The sequence below is a fragment of the Eurytemora carolleeae genome, unplaced genomic scaffold (genome assembly GCF_000591075.1).
Source record: "Eurytemora carolleeae unplaced genomic scaffold, Eaff_2.0 scaffold246, whole genome shotgun sequence".
In the NCBI taxonomy this organism is placed as follows: domain Eukaryota; kingdom Metazoa; phylum Arthropoda; class Copepoda; order Calanoida; family Temoridae; genus Eurytemora; species Eurytemora carolleeae.
In genome coordinates, this window is record NW_019396137.1 from 108,923 (window position 1) to 126,265 (window position 17,343).

The following is a 17,343-nucleotide window of genomic DNA, read 5'->3' on the forward strand; positions in this document are numbered from 1 at the left end:
GATCATATCTGCCCTGGTGGAGTGGCGGTGTGTCGGGCCGGTACAAAATAAATACTAGTCGGGCCGGTACTAAATAATTACAAGTTTGGCGCAAACCGTTTTCTCTCTGATCTTGTCTTTCATATAAATCTGTAGGGTTTTGATTCCTAAACATAGTTGGCATCTAAATCTTGAATATTTTAATGAACCAGATGCTGTTTAATAAAAGTTAATCTTTAGAAGAAGATTCATAAATTGCTTCCATCATTATACTTTCGACATTAATTGATTAAATCTTTTAATGGATAGAATTATATGAAGCAGGAAAATATAGGGAAATATAGTAAAATGTAGGATTGTTTAGGAAAAAGTAGGAAAATGTTAGCAAATGTAGATAAAAATAGGAAAATGTAAGAAAATGTTGATAAATGTAGGTATTGTAGGAAAATGTAGAAAAAAATAAATTAGAAAATTGAAAGAAAAAGTTGAGGAAATGCAGAAAATAAATGAAAATATAATGTAGTAAAATGTGAAAACTGATAATGAAACAAACTTTTGGTAAAAGTTTGTTTTAATAAAGCTTAAAATTTCTTTTTTTTTTGGAGGAAAATAGTCATAGTTAAAATTTTTTTAAATGTTGCATTTTTGATTTATTTCTAATTTTCAACAAAATAAATCAATATTTAAATATTTTCTCCAAACTTTCACTGATTTCTCACGCGGATGTCCAGTATAGTGAAATATTCATGATTAGCGTGAGACAATTTACAATAGTATATATACTACCTTAAGAGGTTGTACACTTATTTCAATACCACATCTTTTAAATAGAAAAACAACTAAGCCTGTTTTTTTAACTTTTAAAGATGTTTATAAGAGATATAAGGTTAAGAATTATTTTTCATCATATTAATAACAAAATAAATGTAAAATGCTAAATGTAAAAGGAATAATTATTAAATAAATATGAAAAAATATAATATAAAAAATATAAAAAATTAACGGAATATTTTACAATTTTTGAATAGAACAAACTAAAAACATAATTTTTAGCACTCAGGACTGATTTTAATTAAATTGATTTTTCTAGATTAGAGACATATTGGGCCAAATATCGTATTTTATAATTAATATTATTTGAAAATTGAAAAAAAAACGCCAAAGAATAATAATGAACAATCCCTTTAACCACCATTAACTGCTGCTGGTCGGGTGAGATCTTCTGAGAATTTTCTTTTTTTTCTTTTTATAGTTTTTATTCTTAAAAACAGTTTTCAAAGATTGTGAATTCTCAGATATAAAAAAATATCAGAAAACAAGATATTTTTTGCAATTGTTTTATTGTCTTCTCCGATTTTTTTGACGAGCCCTCCCTCCCCCCGCGAAATTTTTTGTGAAAATCCGCGAATTATTTTTGTTTTGTTTTACGATGTACACAAAGAGAACATGTTCACAACTAATTTAGAAGATGGGTGCGAAGCGCCCTCTAAGGCTAGAAAGAAGGGCGCGAAGCGCCTTGAATTTCTAGTATTACGTAAATTTCAGTATTTGCGAAAATAAATAAATAACCATGAATATGCGGGAACAGTTTTAAAGAGTTCCATATAATCATTTAATTAAAAAACTAAATATCTGCAACATTCCATTATCAGAAAGTGAAGACTACGACATTTGATGAATTCTTTCGATGTATTCGTTATTAAGGAGTTCACTGTAGTAAAATGTCTTTTTGAATCTGTTACTTAAACCTTTCAAAACACACGAATATCTGAGTTATATTCTGGTACAGAACCATCTTGTATACAAGTATTTATCACTTGTATCTCCTGACTGACTAAAACATATATCTGTAAATAATGTTCCTAATGCAACTATTTATCACTATTAATCTAACTATCTACACTCTGCCAATATATATCCGTTCTACATCTCTATATTATTGTGGATACTGGAGAGTGGAGGGTAAACTCCCATAGATTAACACTAAGCCTAGAGAAGTATCCAACCTTGATCTTTAAACCTGGAATTAAAATATAATCATGAACTCAACTTTACACAAATCATAAAACCCCAACTTTTTCAGGGTTAGGTCAGGTTCATCTTTACTCATTTAAACTCATCATGGGATTTTATGTTGGATTTGTATACATAATTCACCTTTTCTCTTTGCAGTGTACAGGGACCTATAAAACTGTGGGATATAAAGACGACATTTAATAATTAGAAGAGTATATCAAGAATGTTGTCATATAGCACGTACATAGGTTTACCAGTGGCTCAAAATCAATTTATTGAGTTGGATTGGTTTGTTTAATGTGTAACACTATACAATTGTTGCGTTTCACACCGTAGCGATTGCAAAAATGTCACGTTAAAACCATTATCGCATATCGCATAGGCCAAAAAGACTAGTTTTTTTTCAGAATGTCTTATAATTAAAAAACATTGAAATTGAGAGATAACTGAAATATCGTCCTTGAATTTATATCTATAAATTAAGGTGATCTATGGGATGGGATGGAGAGTGTGTGACACCAGAGCCGGCGATTTAAAAAATTAAGAAAATACGACTCGGGTCTAAGCTGTTGTTGAGCCTTAATTTACGGCTCGGGCTTTCGAATTTAAGTTGCATCTATTTTTCAACAGAATTTAGTTCATAAAGCCGGTTTAATGTTGTTTTTGGCGGATTTTCATAGTTGGAATTGGTGCATTCCGGGTTTTGATGAGAATAAGACCCAACATTGAGCCTTATTCTTCACTAAAACCAACCAAGGTCGGTTTTATTTTCATTGGGCTTAACTCCTTAAGTCGAGCCTAAGATCTCGCAGCTGTCAATCACGTGACACAAGCTCCACAAGCTGTCGTCAGAGTTGGGTCCAAATAGGTTGTCAAGTACAATAGACGGCAACACAGAATGCGTACACTTTCATTACAGCTGATTAAACGTCATAAGTGTCAACACGAATTTTCTGTCTGACAAAACTATAAATAAAAGTGATATTGTTAGACTAAAGTGCTTATCTTTTAGTGAAATTAGTGCAATTTTATGTGTTCTTTATTTCTCTTTATACACTTTTTCATTTAACGTTCTATAGACTTAATGACGGGGTTGAAACTGATTTTGTACATAACCCTTTAACATGTACCTTTCACGGTAAAACCATTGACATGGCGAGAGAGCCAATTGAAAGATTGTCAAAAAGTATGAGGTTAAAAAAGTCCACAGACATTATCAACCTTTTTGTAAAAATACGTTTTTTCCAAAGAATAAGGCATCTAAATGTAAGCAAACAAGGTCATCACATGATCCGAAATTTGAAACAAAAAGGCCAATTTATATTTTAATAAACAGTTAAAAACATTTTTGTATTTTATTATTGTTTTTTGTTGTTGTTGTGTATGACAGTATAATGTGTATACTTCAGTCATTGTTTAAACCCATCAAAACTTCTTCACTTTTAAAACAAGGTAATCCAAATGATTTTTTGTAAATTCGTATAAAGAATGAGTGTCACAAAAAGTTAGAAGTCTAAATTTTAAAAAAAAAAAAATTAGCTGGCTTTAGAAATTGAACAGTAAACTTATAATAACCCTAGAAATATTTACTTTAATGCTACTTAGAGGGCTGGGGCCTGGACGCCCCCCCCCCCTCCCTCAGACTATTTAGTTTACAGAGATATACAGAGAAAAAAATTAAGCCACCAAACGAGTGAAAAAATACTCTATCTAATTTTGAGTTGTATTTATTTTTTACGTATTCCTACAAAGACGACATTTATCTCCACCAAATCTTGGAAATCCTACCAACTAATTAGAGGACATGTCGTCTTTCTTTTTTCATTTGCCACATATTACGTTGTGCGCTGTTGGTCGATTTTTGTGTTGCCATGTATTGCACTTGTCAACCTATTTGGTTGGGTCTTAAAGCTGCGTTTAAGGAATTAAGACTCGAGCCGAAGCTTTTAAATCGCGGGCTCTGTTCTCGTTAGATCACTGAAGTTAAGCACACTTGTCCAGAGCCAGTAACTGGATTGGTGTCCAAATTGGTGTTCACGGGTGAGATTCCCGTACTCCACACAAACCTGTGGTTTTAAAAACATCTGAAGCCGACATCTGGTTAAACAGTTATGACCACCTGACGGATGTAGGAGGACAGAGGGGCGGCTGTCGACCACTCTCCCAACGAAAGGGTGCGTGCTTTCTACTCAACAAGAAAAAAGCTTAAGTGGATTGATCCAAGTGAATGATGATGAAGAGAGGAATGGTGGACAAGCAGGGAGAGTCTATGGTTGCCAGCTATAAGCACCTTGGGGTATCTAATACGGACTTACAGATGTTAGGGAGCAATGAGTGTGATGTTTCCTATCAGTATGGTACCCCCGGACCTCGTTCCAGTATATCAGAAGGATTCCTGCACTCTATATTCTCAGGCCTAAGAAGAATCTTAGGCAGCTGGAATCTTGTCAACCCTTTTCTCAGTGTGAATGAAGCGAGGATGGATGAATGTGCTGCCACCTTACATCTCTTGGTAGATCAACTTAAAAACACCAAACTTTCGCAATAGAAAAAATTCCAAGAAAAAATGAAGAGAATGCCGCTATATATCGGATGTTATAGGCGACACATTATCATGATCAGGGGGGGGGGGCACTCTGTGTATTTCATCTTATTCATAGAGAAGGCCAATTACATTACTTTAATCCAAATAAAGACAAACATGGGAATTAGGTTTGATAAATTTATTCTTATAATTGCATAGCCCTTTTAGACTTTAAATTTGACAGATAACAAGATTTTAAAAAAAAATATTTCTTTATATAAGCTAAAAACGCTCGGAATATTCTTTAATTTTTAATCTGCTTGAAAAAATACGAGTTAAAGAAAAGTTTTATTAATTTTTTTTTAACGTCATTGATGGGATACAAAATTTTTTATTTATTTCTTGTATGAAACCCCCTGTATTTTGGTATGAAACCATCTGTATTTCTTCTTCTTGTTTTTAATGCATTTCTGCACTTAGCTTTGTATTTAAACCGTGTAGAAACCTTTCGTAAAGGATTCAAGAAGTAAGAAGGTCCGTGATATAGAGTTTATAAGTGCACAGAGCGCTCAGTAGTATTCATGATATCAGAGCCAAACTTTTACTTGACTTTTCCACATTTTCATTTATTAAAATACGTTATCCATATTATATATGTGTTTGTAAAAAATAGAAACATTTATGACTCTAGAATGCAATATATGAACACCTTAAGAAAATGATTAAATCTTCGAGTGTTTTCAAAATCACAATAGACTTAAAGATAATGTATGCAATCAAATATTTAAAATAAATTTGTATTTGAAAAAGTCAACCCCCGAATGGGAATTTACGGTAAATGCTGTCATGAAATATTCTGTAGGATATAAATATGTTTGTGTTGTTGATAGTCGTTAAGTGTTCGTTTTTAGAAAGTTTTATAAAACTCTTCAAAACTGTCTTCGTTTAAAGATTGCTTTTATTAAACTTTGCAATATTTTTATACAAAAAAAGAAAAAGAAATATTTCTTTTCAGCGTTTTTTTAAAGTCGACGACGTCACATGCCCGAGTTTTCTGCTGCACAATTTTGACTTGTGATGTATAATGTATATCGTCTTTTCAAAAGAAACGTTAATCGAACAATTTATTCCTTGTGAATCAACGGAGTTGTCCCATCCGAAACATTTTAGTAGATATGAGTGAAAATCTGAATAGATTCATACTCTGAGGATTTAGTTTAGTTTGAGAAGAAGATCAAAGATTATAGAACTTCAATGTCGAGCTTATCACACCTATACTGTGCATACAATATATATATTCAGATCAACATCTCATTCCGAGCTCACACAACATCTCACAACATCACACAACATCACACAACATTACACAGCATCACACAACATCACACAACATCAAACAACATCACACAACATCACACAACATCACACAAGAACACATAACATCACACAACATCACACAACATCACACAACATTACACTGCAACACACAACAACACATAACATCACAAAACATCACACAACATCACACAACATCACACAACATCACACAACATCACACAACATCACACAACATCACACAGCATCACACAACATCACACAACATCACACAGCATCACACAACATCATATAACATCACACAACATCACACAACATCACACAACAACACACAACATCACAAAACATCACACAACATCACACAACATCAAAAAACATCACACAACATCACACACCATCACACAACATCACACAACATCACACAACATCACACAGCATAACACAACATCATACAGCATCACACAACATCACACAACATCACACAACATCACACAACATTACACAACATCACACAACATCACACAACATCATTCAACATAACACAACATCACACAACACCAAATTTAATGTTTTCTCTCTTGTTTTTATCAAGTCTGTTTAGATTTAAGTTTCAGGCTTGTTAGTTGCTTCTGCTTCCGGGTAAACGTTGATAAGAGTTCCAACTAAATAGAACCAAATTTATTCTACTAGTTACACTCTATTAATTTTATTCAAAACAACAAAAAGTTTTCTTAAATTTTGTTATTTATTCTCGTCAACCCTGTGATTAGATTTAACAAAATTTTAACAAACTTTAATTTCTAATTAAAATAAATTTTAAAAGTTAAACTTAGTCTGTATAAAGAACGTACAACAGTACAACAAGATACAACATTTTCATATTTTTTTTATTTATCATACATCTACAGGGTTACCCTCAAAGGATGAGACTCTTAGACGACTTGAAAATCTTAAATTGTGACGATCTCAATTGCATCGAATATCATGCCTTAAACATACAGGGTTACTCATAAAGGATGAGACTTCCAAAACGATTGTACGGAATTTGTTTAGTCTGTTTTCTTTCATTCAGTAATCCTTGTAGGACAAAACTGACTTATTTTTTAGTATGCCATCGAAATTCTCAATTAAATGCAGAAACCCAAAATCAAGCTATAAATCGTCAAGTTTTTACAGTTTGTGGTCGTCTTTACAGTCTCATAATTTGTGGGTAATCCTGTATATAATGCTTTGGCTAAGAAAGAAACACGTTAAAGTTGCAGGGATTCATAATTTGAGGCCACCAACAGAATAAATTCCGTCTCTGAATTGTCCTTTGTGAGTACATTGTTTTTGGTAATTTTCCCTTCCAGTCTTGTACAGGATGTCTCACGAAACATGACAGTTGGTAAATAGTTTTGAATGTCTTCTTTTATGTATTGTATGAAATATTAAAGACTGTTTGCAGTTTGTCTCGTTAAAATAATCTGCTCCTCAAAAATATTCTGCTATGAAATGAATTTTATTATAAAATATGACTTTCTTAAAATATTTTCATCATTTTCTTTGGTATCAAACGACTTCGCAAATTATGAAAGAAGACATTCTAAACTATTCAGCAACTGCACATGTTTCGTGAGAGACCCTGTATAAAAAGGATAATTAGCTTGAAACTGTTCTGCAAATAGATATTAGGGTGGGTTGATTTGGGAACCAAGCTTAGGGTCCTGGTGATATACATATCTGCGCCTAAACCATGCTTAGGGTCCTGGTGATATACATATCTGCGCCTAAACCAAGCTTAGGGTCCTGGTGATATACATATCTGCGCCTAAACCAAGCAGGGTCCTGGTGATATACATATCTGCGCCTAAACCAAGCTTAGGGTGATGGTTATGCATATCTGCGCCTAAACAAAGCAGGGTCCTGGTGATATACATATCTGCGCCTAAACCAAGCTTAGGGTCCTGGTGATATACATATCTGCGCCTAAACAAAGCAGGGTCCTGGTGATATACATATCTGCGCCTAAAAATTCCAAGAACTTCGAAAAAGAAAATGGAGTGCTAAATGCCATTTTACGGAAATAATAGATTTTTAATGTCAGCAATTTAATTTTTTTATATTCTTTATGAACCAAAATGGAATTTTTGTGGTACTATTTTCAAAACACAAATAAGTTTTTGCCTCTTATCGGTGCTATGATTAACGAATTTCTGTGAAATCAACTTCTGAATTCAGTGTAACTTTAAGACAGATCACATGAAACCCTTATTGATATATTTGGCAGATTTTTTTTTTCGTCTGAATTGTGACTTTTTATATTTTTTTCTTCTTAGAATAATTAATTAAATTAATTCTTAAAATTTCTAAGTTTTTAAAATGGTTAGTGATAAATATCCAGCAAACACATTTAGCTCTTAGGGAGAAAAAGTGAAAAATGGACCCCCCCTAATAAATATTTGAAAAATGGACCCACGCTAATATATATTTGAAAAATGGACCCACCCTAATATATATTTGAAAAATGGTCCACCCTAATATATATTTGAAAAATGGACCCACGCTAATATATATTTGAAAAATGGACCCACCCTAATATATATTTGAAAAATGGTCCACCCTAATATATATATTTGTAAAATATTTTAGTTGAAAATTCCCCTTTCCCTTGATTGTTTTGTGCGCAATAAAATGAACCAAGCAGTCACAAAATACGAGCTAGGTAATTCTCAAAAAAAAAAATCCCCAAAATAACCTTTTTATTTTTTTTTTGCACTGAAAGAAATTTTTATTGAAACAACAAAACTGATCAAAATTGAATCTCAAATAGATTTTCATTCGGAAGTCTATTTGAGATTATCTTGCATCGCATAATTTGATTAAATCGGAAAAACACCGAATTTCTTAATTTACGTAAATATTATTAAAAATGGTAAAATCTAAAAGCAAATTAGTTTTTTGGATTAAAAAATTGGCCAAAACAACAAATTATGATGGCATGAATGTAAAAACAATTATGGAAAGGATAAAAGAAAAAATGGAAAGAATAAAAAAATTAAATCAAGAAAATAGTTTTCAGATAAAAATGCATGAATTTTGATCGAAACATCAAAGGAAAAATTTGAACGAAAACATCAGATGGGTTTAGAGTGAAGCTATAAGTCTAAAAAAATGAGCGACGACGATATTAACAGTTTAGACGACATTCTTCAACAATTACAGAAGTTCGGGTTCTCCAGACCCAATTTACGAACTGTAAACCAGCGTCGATATCCACCACCGGAGAAACCTCCAAGAACTTCGTCCCTATCAGAGAATACCATAACTGTGAACCAGGAGAAGGATGACAATCCTGAGGTCGTAAGTGAGAGTTTAAGCCTGTCCTTTTCTACAAACCCTCCTCAGTACTCTGAATCCATACAGGATTCATTTTCGACTCATCTCAAGGATTACGGAGAAACCAAACCCGTCCTGGATACTGGAGAAACTAACTTGAATCCTGCCCATGTAGGGACTCAGCCTGTTGAAGGCCAGGAGGAGGAGGGGAAAGAGAACGAGAAGAAGGTTAATGAGGAGGAGGAAAAGAAGGAGAAGAAGGAATATGAAGAAGAGAACGAGATTGAAGAATCCCTGAGTTTGAAGGCTGAGGATGAAGATAAGAATTATTCCAGATTAGTTTCCCCGGAGTCAGGAACAGAAAGAAAGAATAAAGCTCTAGCCAAGTTTAAAAACAGTTTTCAAAGAAACCTTTCAAACCTAGGTAGGATATATCCGATCATTTATTTCAACTCTCAGGAGCAGTTCCTCTAGTGGAGAATGAGGATAAAATATTGATCTAACAAAATTTCCTGAAAAAGGAAATATAAGAAAGTTTTGAAAAAAGGAAGAAATTACAGAGGGGAAATAGAAATAATATTTATGAGGATGGGTTGAGCGGAGAGGGAGGATGGGTTGAGCAGAGGGGGAGGATGGGTTGAGGGGAGGGGGGAGGATGGGTTAAGCGGGAGGGGGTGATGAAGGGGTGGGGGAATTCGTGTTAAGATTCTTAGAAACTTTTTCAGAAACTTTATCATTTTGAGTTTAGATACAGTTCCAGAGTTAGAGTCTATGGAAGAATGCTCCCAGGTCATTAGGGTACCTAGATCCCCTGAACCTTTCAGGATACCAGAACCTAGATCCCCTAAACCTATTTGGATATCAAAACCTAGATCCCCTGAACCTATCAGCATACCAGAACCTAGATCCTCTAAACCTATCAGCATACCAGAACCTAGATCCCCTAAACCTATCAGGATATCAGAACCTAGATCCCCTGAACCTATCAGCATACCAGAACCTAGATCCCCTAAACCTATCAGCATACCAGAACCAAGATCCCCCGAACCTCTCAGAACACCAGAACCAAGATCCCCCAAACCTCTCAGAACGCCAGAACCAAGATCTCCTGGAGCAAAAATTAGGTCATCAGAACCTAAAACTCATAAAATTATAAGGATATCAGATCCAGGGTCCCCTGGAACAACCAGAATAACAGAAACAAGATTGACTCCTGTGAAAGGTTAGTTTGATAAACGACTTAATTGTTTAATGCTTATGAATCAGCCTTATTTCTAGAAAACATGTTGTATACAAAATAAATCTCCATGTTTTTATAAAGCTCTATTTTTAAAGAACGTAAACTAACTAGCTCTCTAATGAGCTAATTAAAACCGAGTTTTATATTTCACAAAACCTTCGGAGTAGCAATTTGTGTTCCAGGATATTTTATCTCATGAAGCGTTCTCCCCGTTGCAGAAACCAGGAAACCTGCTTTAAATATAGAATTGATAGGATAAAGAATCTCTACCAAGAACCGGGGAGGGAGGAGAGGGGAGGTGAATAGCTGGGGGACGGTGGGAGGGGGGGGGAGAGAGAAAGGATGAGGAAAGGGTCGATCTATCTTCGTAACAGAGGAAGAATCTATAGGGCGGAAGACCATTAAAAAGTACTCTCAACTCCTCTTTTCTAAGATCTATATCAATGTATTGGGTAACAAATAAGAACTAGGTAAAGGTAATTCAAAATGTTAAGAACACCACGTCTATAAATTCAAAATGTAAACAAAACGTCTATAAATTCAAAATGTAAACAACACGTCTAAAAATTCAAAATGTAAACGACACGTCTGAAAATTCAAAATGTAAACAACACGTCTAAAATTTCAAAATGTAAACAACACGTCTAAAAATTCAAAATGTAAACAGCACGTCTAAAAATTCAAAATGTAAACGATGGTTTATGAAGGGTAGATAAGATGGTTTAGGTTTAAAAGGATAATTCAGGTAGGGTAGGATGAAATGGAATGAAAGGAGAAGGGGGAAGATAAAGAAAAGAAAGAAAGAGGAGAATTTCTTCTGAATATATAATATCTAGAGATTCAATACATCCTTATCTTCTTGGTCGTTTTCCTGAAATGAAAAAAGTTTCAAGAATATAAATAATTCTAATTGAGAAACTTTAAGAGCGTGTCAAATTAATTCAAGGGATTTCGCCAGAAAAGTAAAATGTTAAAATAATAACCTATTTTATTTTTTCATCGTAGGAAAACCAAAAATAAGTAGGATCAAAAAAAAATGTAAAAAAAAAGACATTTAAGCAATATTATTTGTCATGATATTGTAGCTACTATAGTAGCTTGAAAATTTACTTGTTAAATTAAATGGTTCTGTTTAAATTGCATGTTATTGTCATGTTTATTGAACTTTTTTAAATCATAACTAAATAGTCAATAGTCAATAGTCATCTTCCTCTTCCATAGTTTTATTGGTTTCACTGTATGGTTACCAGCAAAGGATAATATTTCAGATACGACTGTACATCAAGTATTTTGTCGTTTTCTTAAATCAAAGGTTTCCTTGCAATTATATAAACTTGTTTATATCTTTTACAAATCATTCAAAATGCCATGAAAAACTCAGGGTTACCCACAAAGGATGAGAATTTAGAGACGATTGTACGGAACTTACACAATCTGTTTTATTAAAATCACGACACCTTGCAACTGTAAACATGTTTCGCTCTTTGCCAAATCATTAGTTAAGTTCTTAAAAGACTATAATATTAAAGCCGATTTAATTCAACCTAGAAATCGTCATATTTTGATAGTCTAAGGTCGTCTTTACAGTCTCATCTTTTGTGGGTAACCCCGTATATACAATTTACATTCGACCATGTCATATCTAAAGCGTTTTAGATCGTCAATAAAGACTCATCTTTTGTGGGTAACCCTGTAGTTTATTTTTGGATTTTCCTTGACTAGACAAATCTTCAAAATTCAGTTAATATTCTTACCCTGAATCGGATTCCATTTATCTAAGATTACGACCTGAATTCCCTGAATAGAAAAGAAAGATTTCATTTCAGATTCACAAATAATAGAATAGGAAATATTTAAAATATTTCCCTTATAAAACCTAAGTTTGGAACTTTTGAGCGCGGGGCGTATGGTTTATCTTGAATGCATAATCTCGAAATCCAATTTGAGTACTTTTAAATTTGAGGATAAATGCCTATCCATACATATTTGTCTGTTTGTTGAATTTGGGCTTCGTTTAGTTTGTCTAGAATCGTCAAAACGGCTAAACAGATCCCTCACTCCTGTATGCCAAGTCCATTAGTGCCTGATCCAATCAGGGTTCAGTCATGTGTTTGTTGTCTATTCTGAACCAATAGAAATAGTATGGCAGTAACAACTATCTTTCTATCTATCTCATTATCCAATTAGTGTTATGAATCCTTCAATTGGCGCTATCAGTAAATGTAAATATTTACTTCTACTGAAACTAGAGTCCCCTGGAGTTTTTAAATGGTATTTTGGTCATTTTTTTGTCTGAACTTTGAAACGGCTGAGGCGGAAGGGGGAAATTATGTCCCATCTTTTATTTCTCCCTAAAAGAAAATATTAACTTTAACTTCCCTCCAATTTCCAGGGAGAGAATGTTTCAATCGTTTTCTTGATTAATACTACGACGACATTTGTATACTAGATTAGCGGATTTCATAATTTTTTAATAGATTTTTTAGATTTTGCAACTGAGCTGGACAAGGCCGAGTGTTTGGAGGATTTGAAAGTTGTTCTGAAAGATGCTTTTCAGACTTTTAACAACCGATTTCAGGCAAGTTTTTGTGGGAAAAGACGATATTTTACTTAGACCATTTGTAGGCAAGATAAGGAGAATGTCGTCTTTCAAAATAATATAAAGATTTGTTTTAATCGTTTTCACTTTTTTGAAGAAAAAAAGGAAAAGATTGTCTTTTATAAGACTAATAAAAACATGCAAGATAAGATTTATTAAATGATAACTACTCGACATACTACAGAAGCTATTTTCAAAAACCATTTCTTTTAAAATTCAAAAACATTTTAATTTAGTTGTACAATAAGATCGATCAAAGAATTCAAACTATATTCATGAATTTTACGTTTTTTGATTCTTGTTCTTTATTATGGGTTCATAAACTTCAAATTGCAAGATTTAAGTTTAATCCCCTAAATTTTACCAACAAAGCCTACCTTTCTTAATCTTGTCCTATCTGAGCTATCCACGGTCTTTAATCTACACTTTAAAGTCTATAACAGCATGGTTTTGTGTTTTTATCTTTAAAAACCATAACATTTTTGTTGTTGTTGACAAATTCCTGCTGATACGTTTAAATAGAAAAAAAAGATTAAATGCTATAAGAAAATTATTAATTAATTATACAAATAACACATAAGAAAACTATTGTTCTTTTGTTTTATCTTGATTTAACTGGTTGGTTCTTGTCCAGGACACAAATACGTTTTAAACGACAAAAGTATCCAAATCCAACTCTGTAAGATTAAGGATTATTGAATTATATATTCCAAAACAAGATTGAATTATATATTCCAAAACAAGATTGAATTATATATTCCAAAACAAGATTGAATTAAAATAGAAAAAAACCGAACCCGTTCATCTCTGTTTATTTCTGGGTGGAAATGCTTAGAGTTAGTTATGTATTGATAAATGTTCTTTATTTTATATTTTATTTTTTTTAATTTCCTAATCTAGTTTTTTGTGGAATTTAGGAAATTGAAAACAGATTTGAAAATGCACGAGTGAAGCCTCCGCTCCCTCCTACTCCGCCCAAACCACCTGCTCCGCCTTCTCTAGCAAACATATCCGCCCCAAGGAAACCACCTCGAAATATTAACAACATTAAACCCATGTAAGTTTGTTTTAACTGTATCAGTTTTCAAAGTTTTATCGATTTTTTATAAACAAGGTTGGCCACAAAGGATGAGACTTATTGACGACCACAAATTTTTTAAATATGCAAATCATAAGGTGTGATTAGGCTTTTTGCCTTCACCATACTAATTTAAAGGTAAATTCGTTAATTTGAAAGAGAACCATGAATGTAAGAAAAAAAAAACGAACTTCATACAGTCGTCTCTGAAGTCTCATGTTTGGGGTAACCCTGTATATGTAAAATACATTATTATACAAATGTATAATGTATTGTAAATTTTTTTTTATTTAAATTTAAATTTTGGTTTTGATTTTGATTTTGATCTTGATCTTGATATATATGTATATAATGTATTGTAAATTTTATTTTTTGATTTAAATTTAAATTTTTGTCTTTTGTTTATTGTGATTTTGACTTATATTTAAATTTTGATCTTGATTTGACCTTGATTTTGATTTTAACCTTATTCTTAGTTCCGATTTTTTTATTTTTGATCTTGACCTTATTTTTGATTTATACCTTGATCTTGATTTTGATTTTGATTTTACCTTGATTTTGATTTTTATCATGATCTTGATTTTGATTTTGATTTTGATTTTGATTTTGATTTTGATTTTGATTTTTACCTTGATCTTGACAAATTTTGATATTGATCTTGATTTTGATTTTTACCTTGATCTTGACCAATTTTGATATTGATCTTGCTTTTGATTTTTACTTTGATCATGACCAATTTTGATATTGATCTTGATTTTGATTTTTACCTTGATCTTGACCAATTCTGATATTGATCTTGATTTTGATTTTGATGTTGATCTTGACATTGACCTTAATTTTGATTCTGATATTGATCTTTGTCTATGAAGTCTCAACTTGACAACCTGTGTTTAGAGCTGATCCAAATCCATTGCCAACTGCTGGGGTTATGCTGCAGGCGGATCTTCAAGCCAAAATATTGCTTAGAAGAAACAGGGCATCATTGAAGAAAAAATATGAAAATCTTCAATAATTCATTTGAGAGAAAAATCCCAAATATACCAATTTAATGTAATGAATATTTCAAAAGATTAGGAAAAAACAGTCGCGTGCCTTAAAAATATATTTTAATTGTGTAAAAATTACAATAACCTCAACTTTGTTCATATAATTCGAAATTAGTGTTAAAACTTTAATTTTACTGTAAGTTTACTGTGAGCTACTTGTTTGGTTTGCATATGAGGAATTAAACTAAATCTATCCATCTATTTATCTATCTATCTATATAATAAATCTATCTATGTATCTATCTATATAACGTACCGAAAAGTTTGTAGGTTGTGTCCAACCTGCAAACTTTTCATCTTATATCTGTATATGTATCTAAATATAAATAAATCTATCTATCTGTCTATCTATCTATCTATCTATCCATCATACTATCTATCTATCTATCTATCTATCTATCTATCTATCTATCTATCTATCTATCCATCATACTATCTATTTATCTATCTATCTATCTATCTATCTATCTATCTATCTATCTATCTATCTATCTATCTATCTATCTATCTATTTATCTATCTTTCTTTCTATCTATCTACCTGTCTATCTCTCTATCTATCCATCATACCATCTATTTATCTATCTATCTATCTAGTTCATCCTATCGTAGGTTTATACTTGATCGAATCAATTAGGAAGAAATGAGAATAATTTATCTTGTGACTATTTTACACACACTCACACAAACACAGACACAACTACAAAATAAACATAATAAAAAAAGAGACCAAATGTAGGAATCCGAACATTTTATTCTACAACTAGTTTGGAAACCCAGCTTTGCCTTGAAAAACGTTTTCTTTTAACGAGTTAACCTATCCAACAAAGAAGTTTTAAATTTAACTGTAAGAAAGTTTTCTTGGTTCTCCCGAGTACCCTAATCAATATTTTGTCAAGGGGACATGAGTTATGATCGGACATACAAACAGACAAACAGAGATTACTACCTATTATATATTCTATAATACAACACTCTCAGTAACTACCATATCTTTTTATTGACTAATTTAACTTGTTAACATAGACTCTGAAGTAGGAATTTGCTATCTTTGTACATTTTCAAGATTACGCCTTAGAAATATTCTTCTTGTCGTCCACTGTTCTTGATCCATCGTTTTTATGCCAAAGTACTGACCACTAGAATTTTTAGCGAGCTTTCAAGAATAATATCTGATTAATCTTTCATTGATTAATTGGGAATTGTTTCCTGCTGGCTGGTCTCTGTTACAAACACATTAACAATTAGTTTTCTGAAAAAAGTTGGCTTTAACAAGAGATATTCGTGTTATGCTTTGTCATAGAAACGAACAACATTTTTATTTTATTTGACATTTTCCAGTATTTTTCATGAATGAAAAACCATTTTGAAACTGTGTGAGTTTCAATGATTGGATACCTCCATCTCCTCCTAATTAAAATATATTATTTTTATCGCTTAGGGTTAAAAAGCAATTATAGTCAATAAGACAATTGTCCGGGCTTTGACCTTTCCAAGTCTGGATTGTGTTAAACTAAATCTCCCCGAGGGTTTAAATTCTGGTTTGTTTTATAAAAAACTTGAAATACTTTTCAGGCTTTGAAATAGAGAAAAGTGTTAAAATCCAACCAGGGAACGCAATTCTGATCAATAAAAATATTATTCTTTTAAAATATATTGAAAGAAAACATTCGCTTAAAAGTAGTCCAAAAAAACATTTTGGATTGTAAAATTCTGTTTATCTAGGAAAACTATAATAGGGAATTTGCGAAGCAAATTCCTTATAGTTTTCAGTAGTATGCGAGAAAGAGTGGAGAAATTTACAATTTGGGGGATTTATACCCAATTTTCGACAGAGAATTAGGAAAATGCTTTCAGAAAATGAGAGAAATCCCGTTTTTGGCCATAGCACAGGCTGTAGGTGAGATAGAGAAAATTCAGAGATATCGTTGGAATCGGAAAAACAAATGCAAGATGTTTTAATAAAAGAGGCGTGTCCGTAAAATGAATGGTTAAGGCGTGGCGGCTTAATAATTGGGTGAAAAAAGCCGTTTTTGGCCGGAAACGGTTTTTCTTTTTTACGACCCGTCGGAACGACGGGTCGTAAAAAACTTTAGCGCACCAATAAAGATGCACAAGAACCTGTAGAATGCACTGGAAAAAACGGATTGAAAAAATATTGAAAAATGACCGAGTTATGGGCGTTTCCGTGAAAAAAATTGTGAAAAAT

At 32.4% G+C, this 17,343-nt stretch overlaps 1 protein-coding gene across 2 annotated transcripts; it reads left to right on the forward strand.

Annotated features, from left to right (window-relative positions):
* Positions 1–8,894: 8,894 nt before the first annotated feature.
* LOC111696047 (proteoglycan 4) lies at positions 8,895–15,225 on the forward strand. Of its 2 annotated transcripts, none has more exons than XM_023465569.1 (5): positions 8,895–9,596; positions 9,921–10,394; positions 12,890–12,990; positions 13,929–14,068; positions 14,984–15,225. In XM_023465569.1, the coding sequence occupies exons 1-5, from the start codon at positions 9,008–9,010 to the stop codon at positions 15,099–15,101; spliced, it is 1,422 nt and encodes a 473-aa protein (XP_023321337.1). In that variant the 5' UTR covers positions 8,895–9,007; the 3' UTR covers positions 15,102–15,225. The 2 variants fall into 2 exon arrangements, with proteins under 2 accessions (XP_023321337.1, XP_023321338.1); XM_023465570.1 differs by having other exon boundaries at positions 12,899–12,990.
* Positions 15,226–17,343: the final 2,118 nt, after the last annotated feature.

Coding starts and splice junctions, on each gene's coding strand:
- LOC111696047 (XM_023465569.1), top strand. CDS start 9,008: ATGAGCGACGACGATATTAACAGTTTAGACGACATTCTTCAACAATTA. Junction 9,597..9,920: donor AAGAAACCTTTCAAACCTAG/GTAGGATATATC, acceptor TTTTGAGTTTAG/ATACAGTTCCAGAGTTAGAG. Junction 10,395..12,889: donor AAGATTGACTCCTGTGAAAG/GTTAGTTTGATA, acceptor ATTTTTTAATAG/ATTTTTTAGATTTTGCAACT.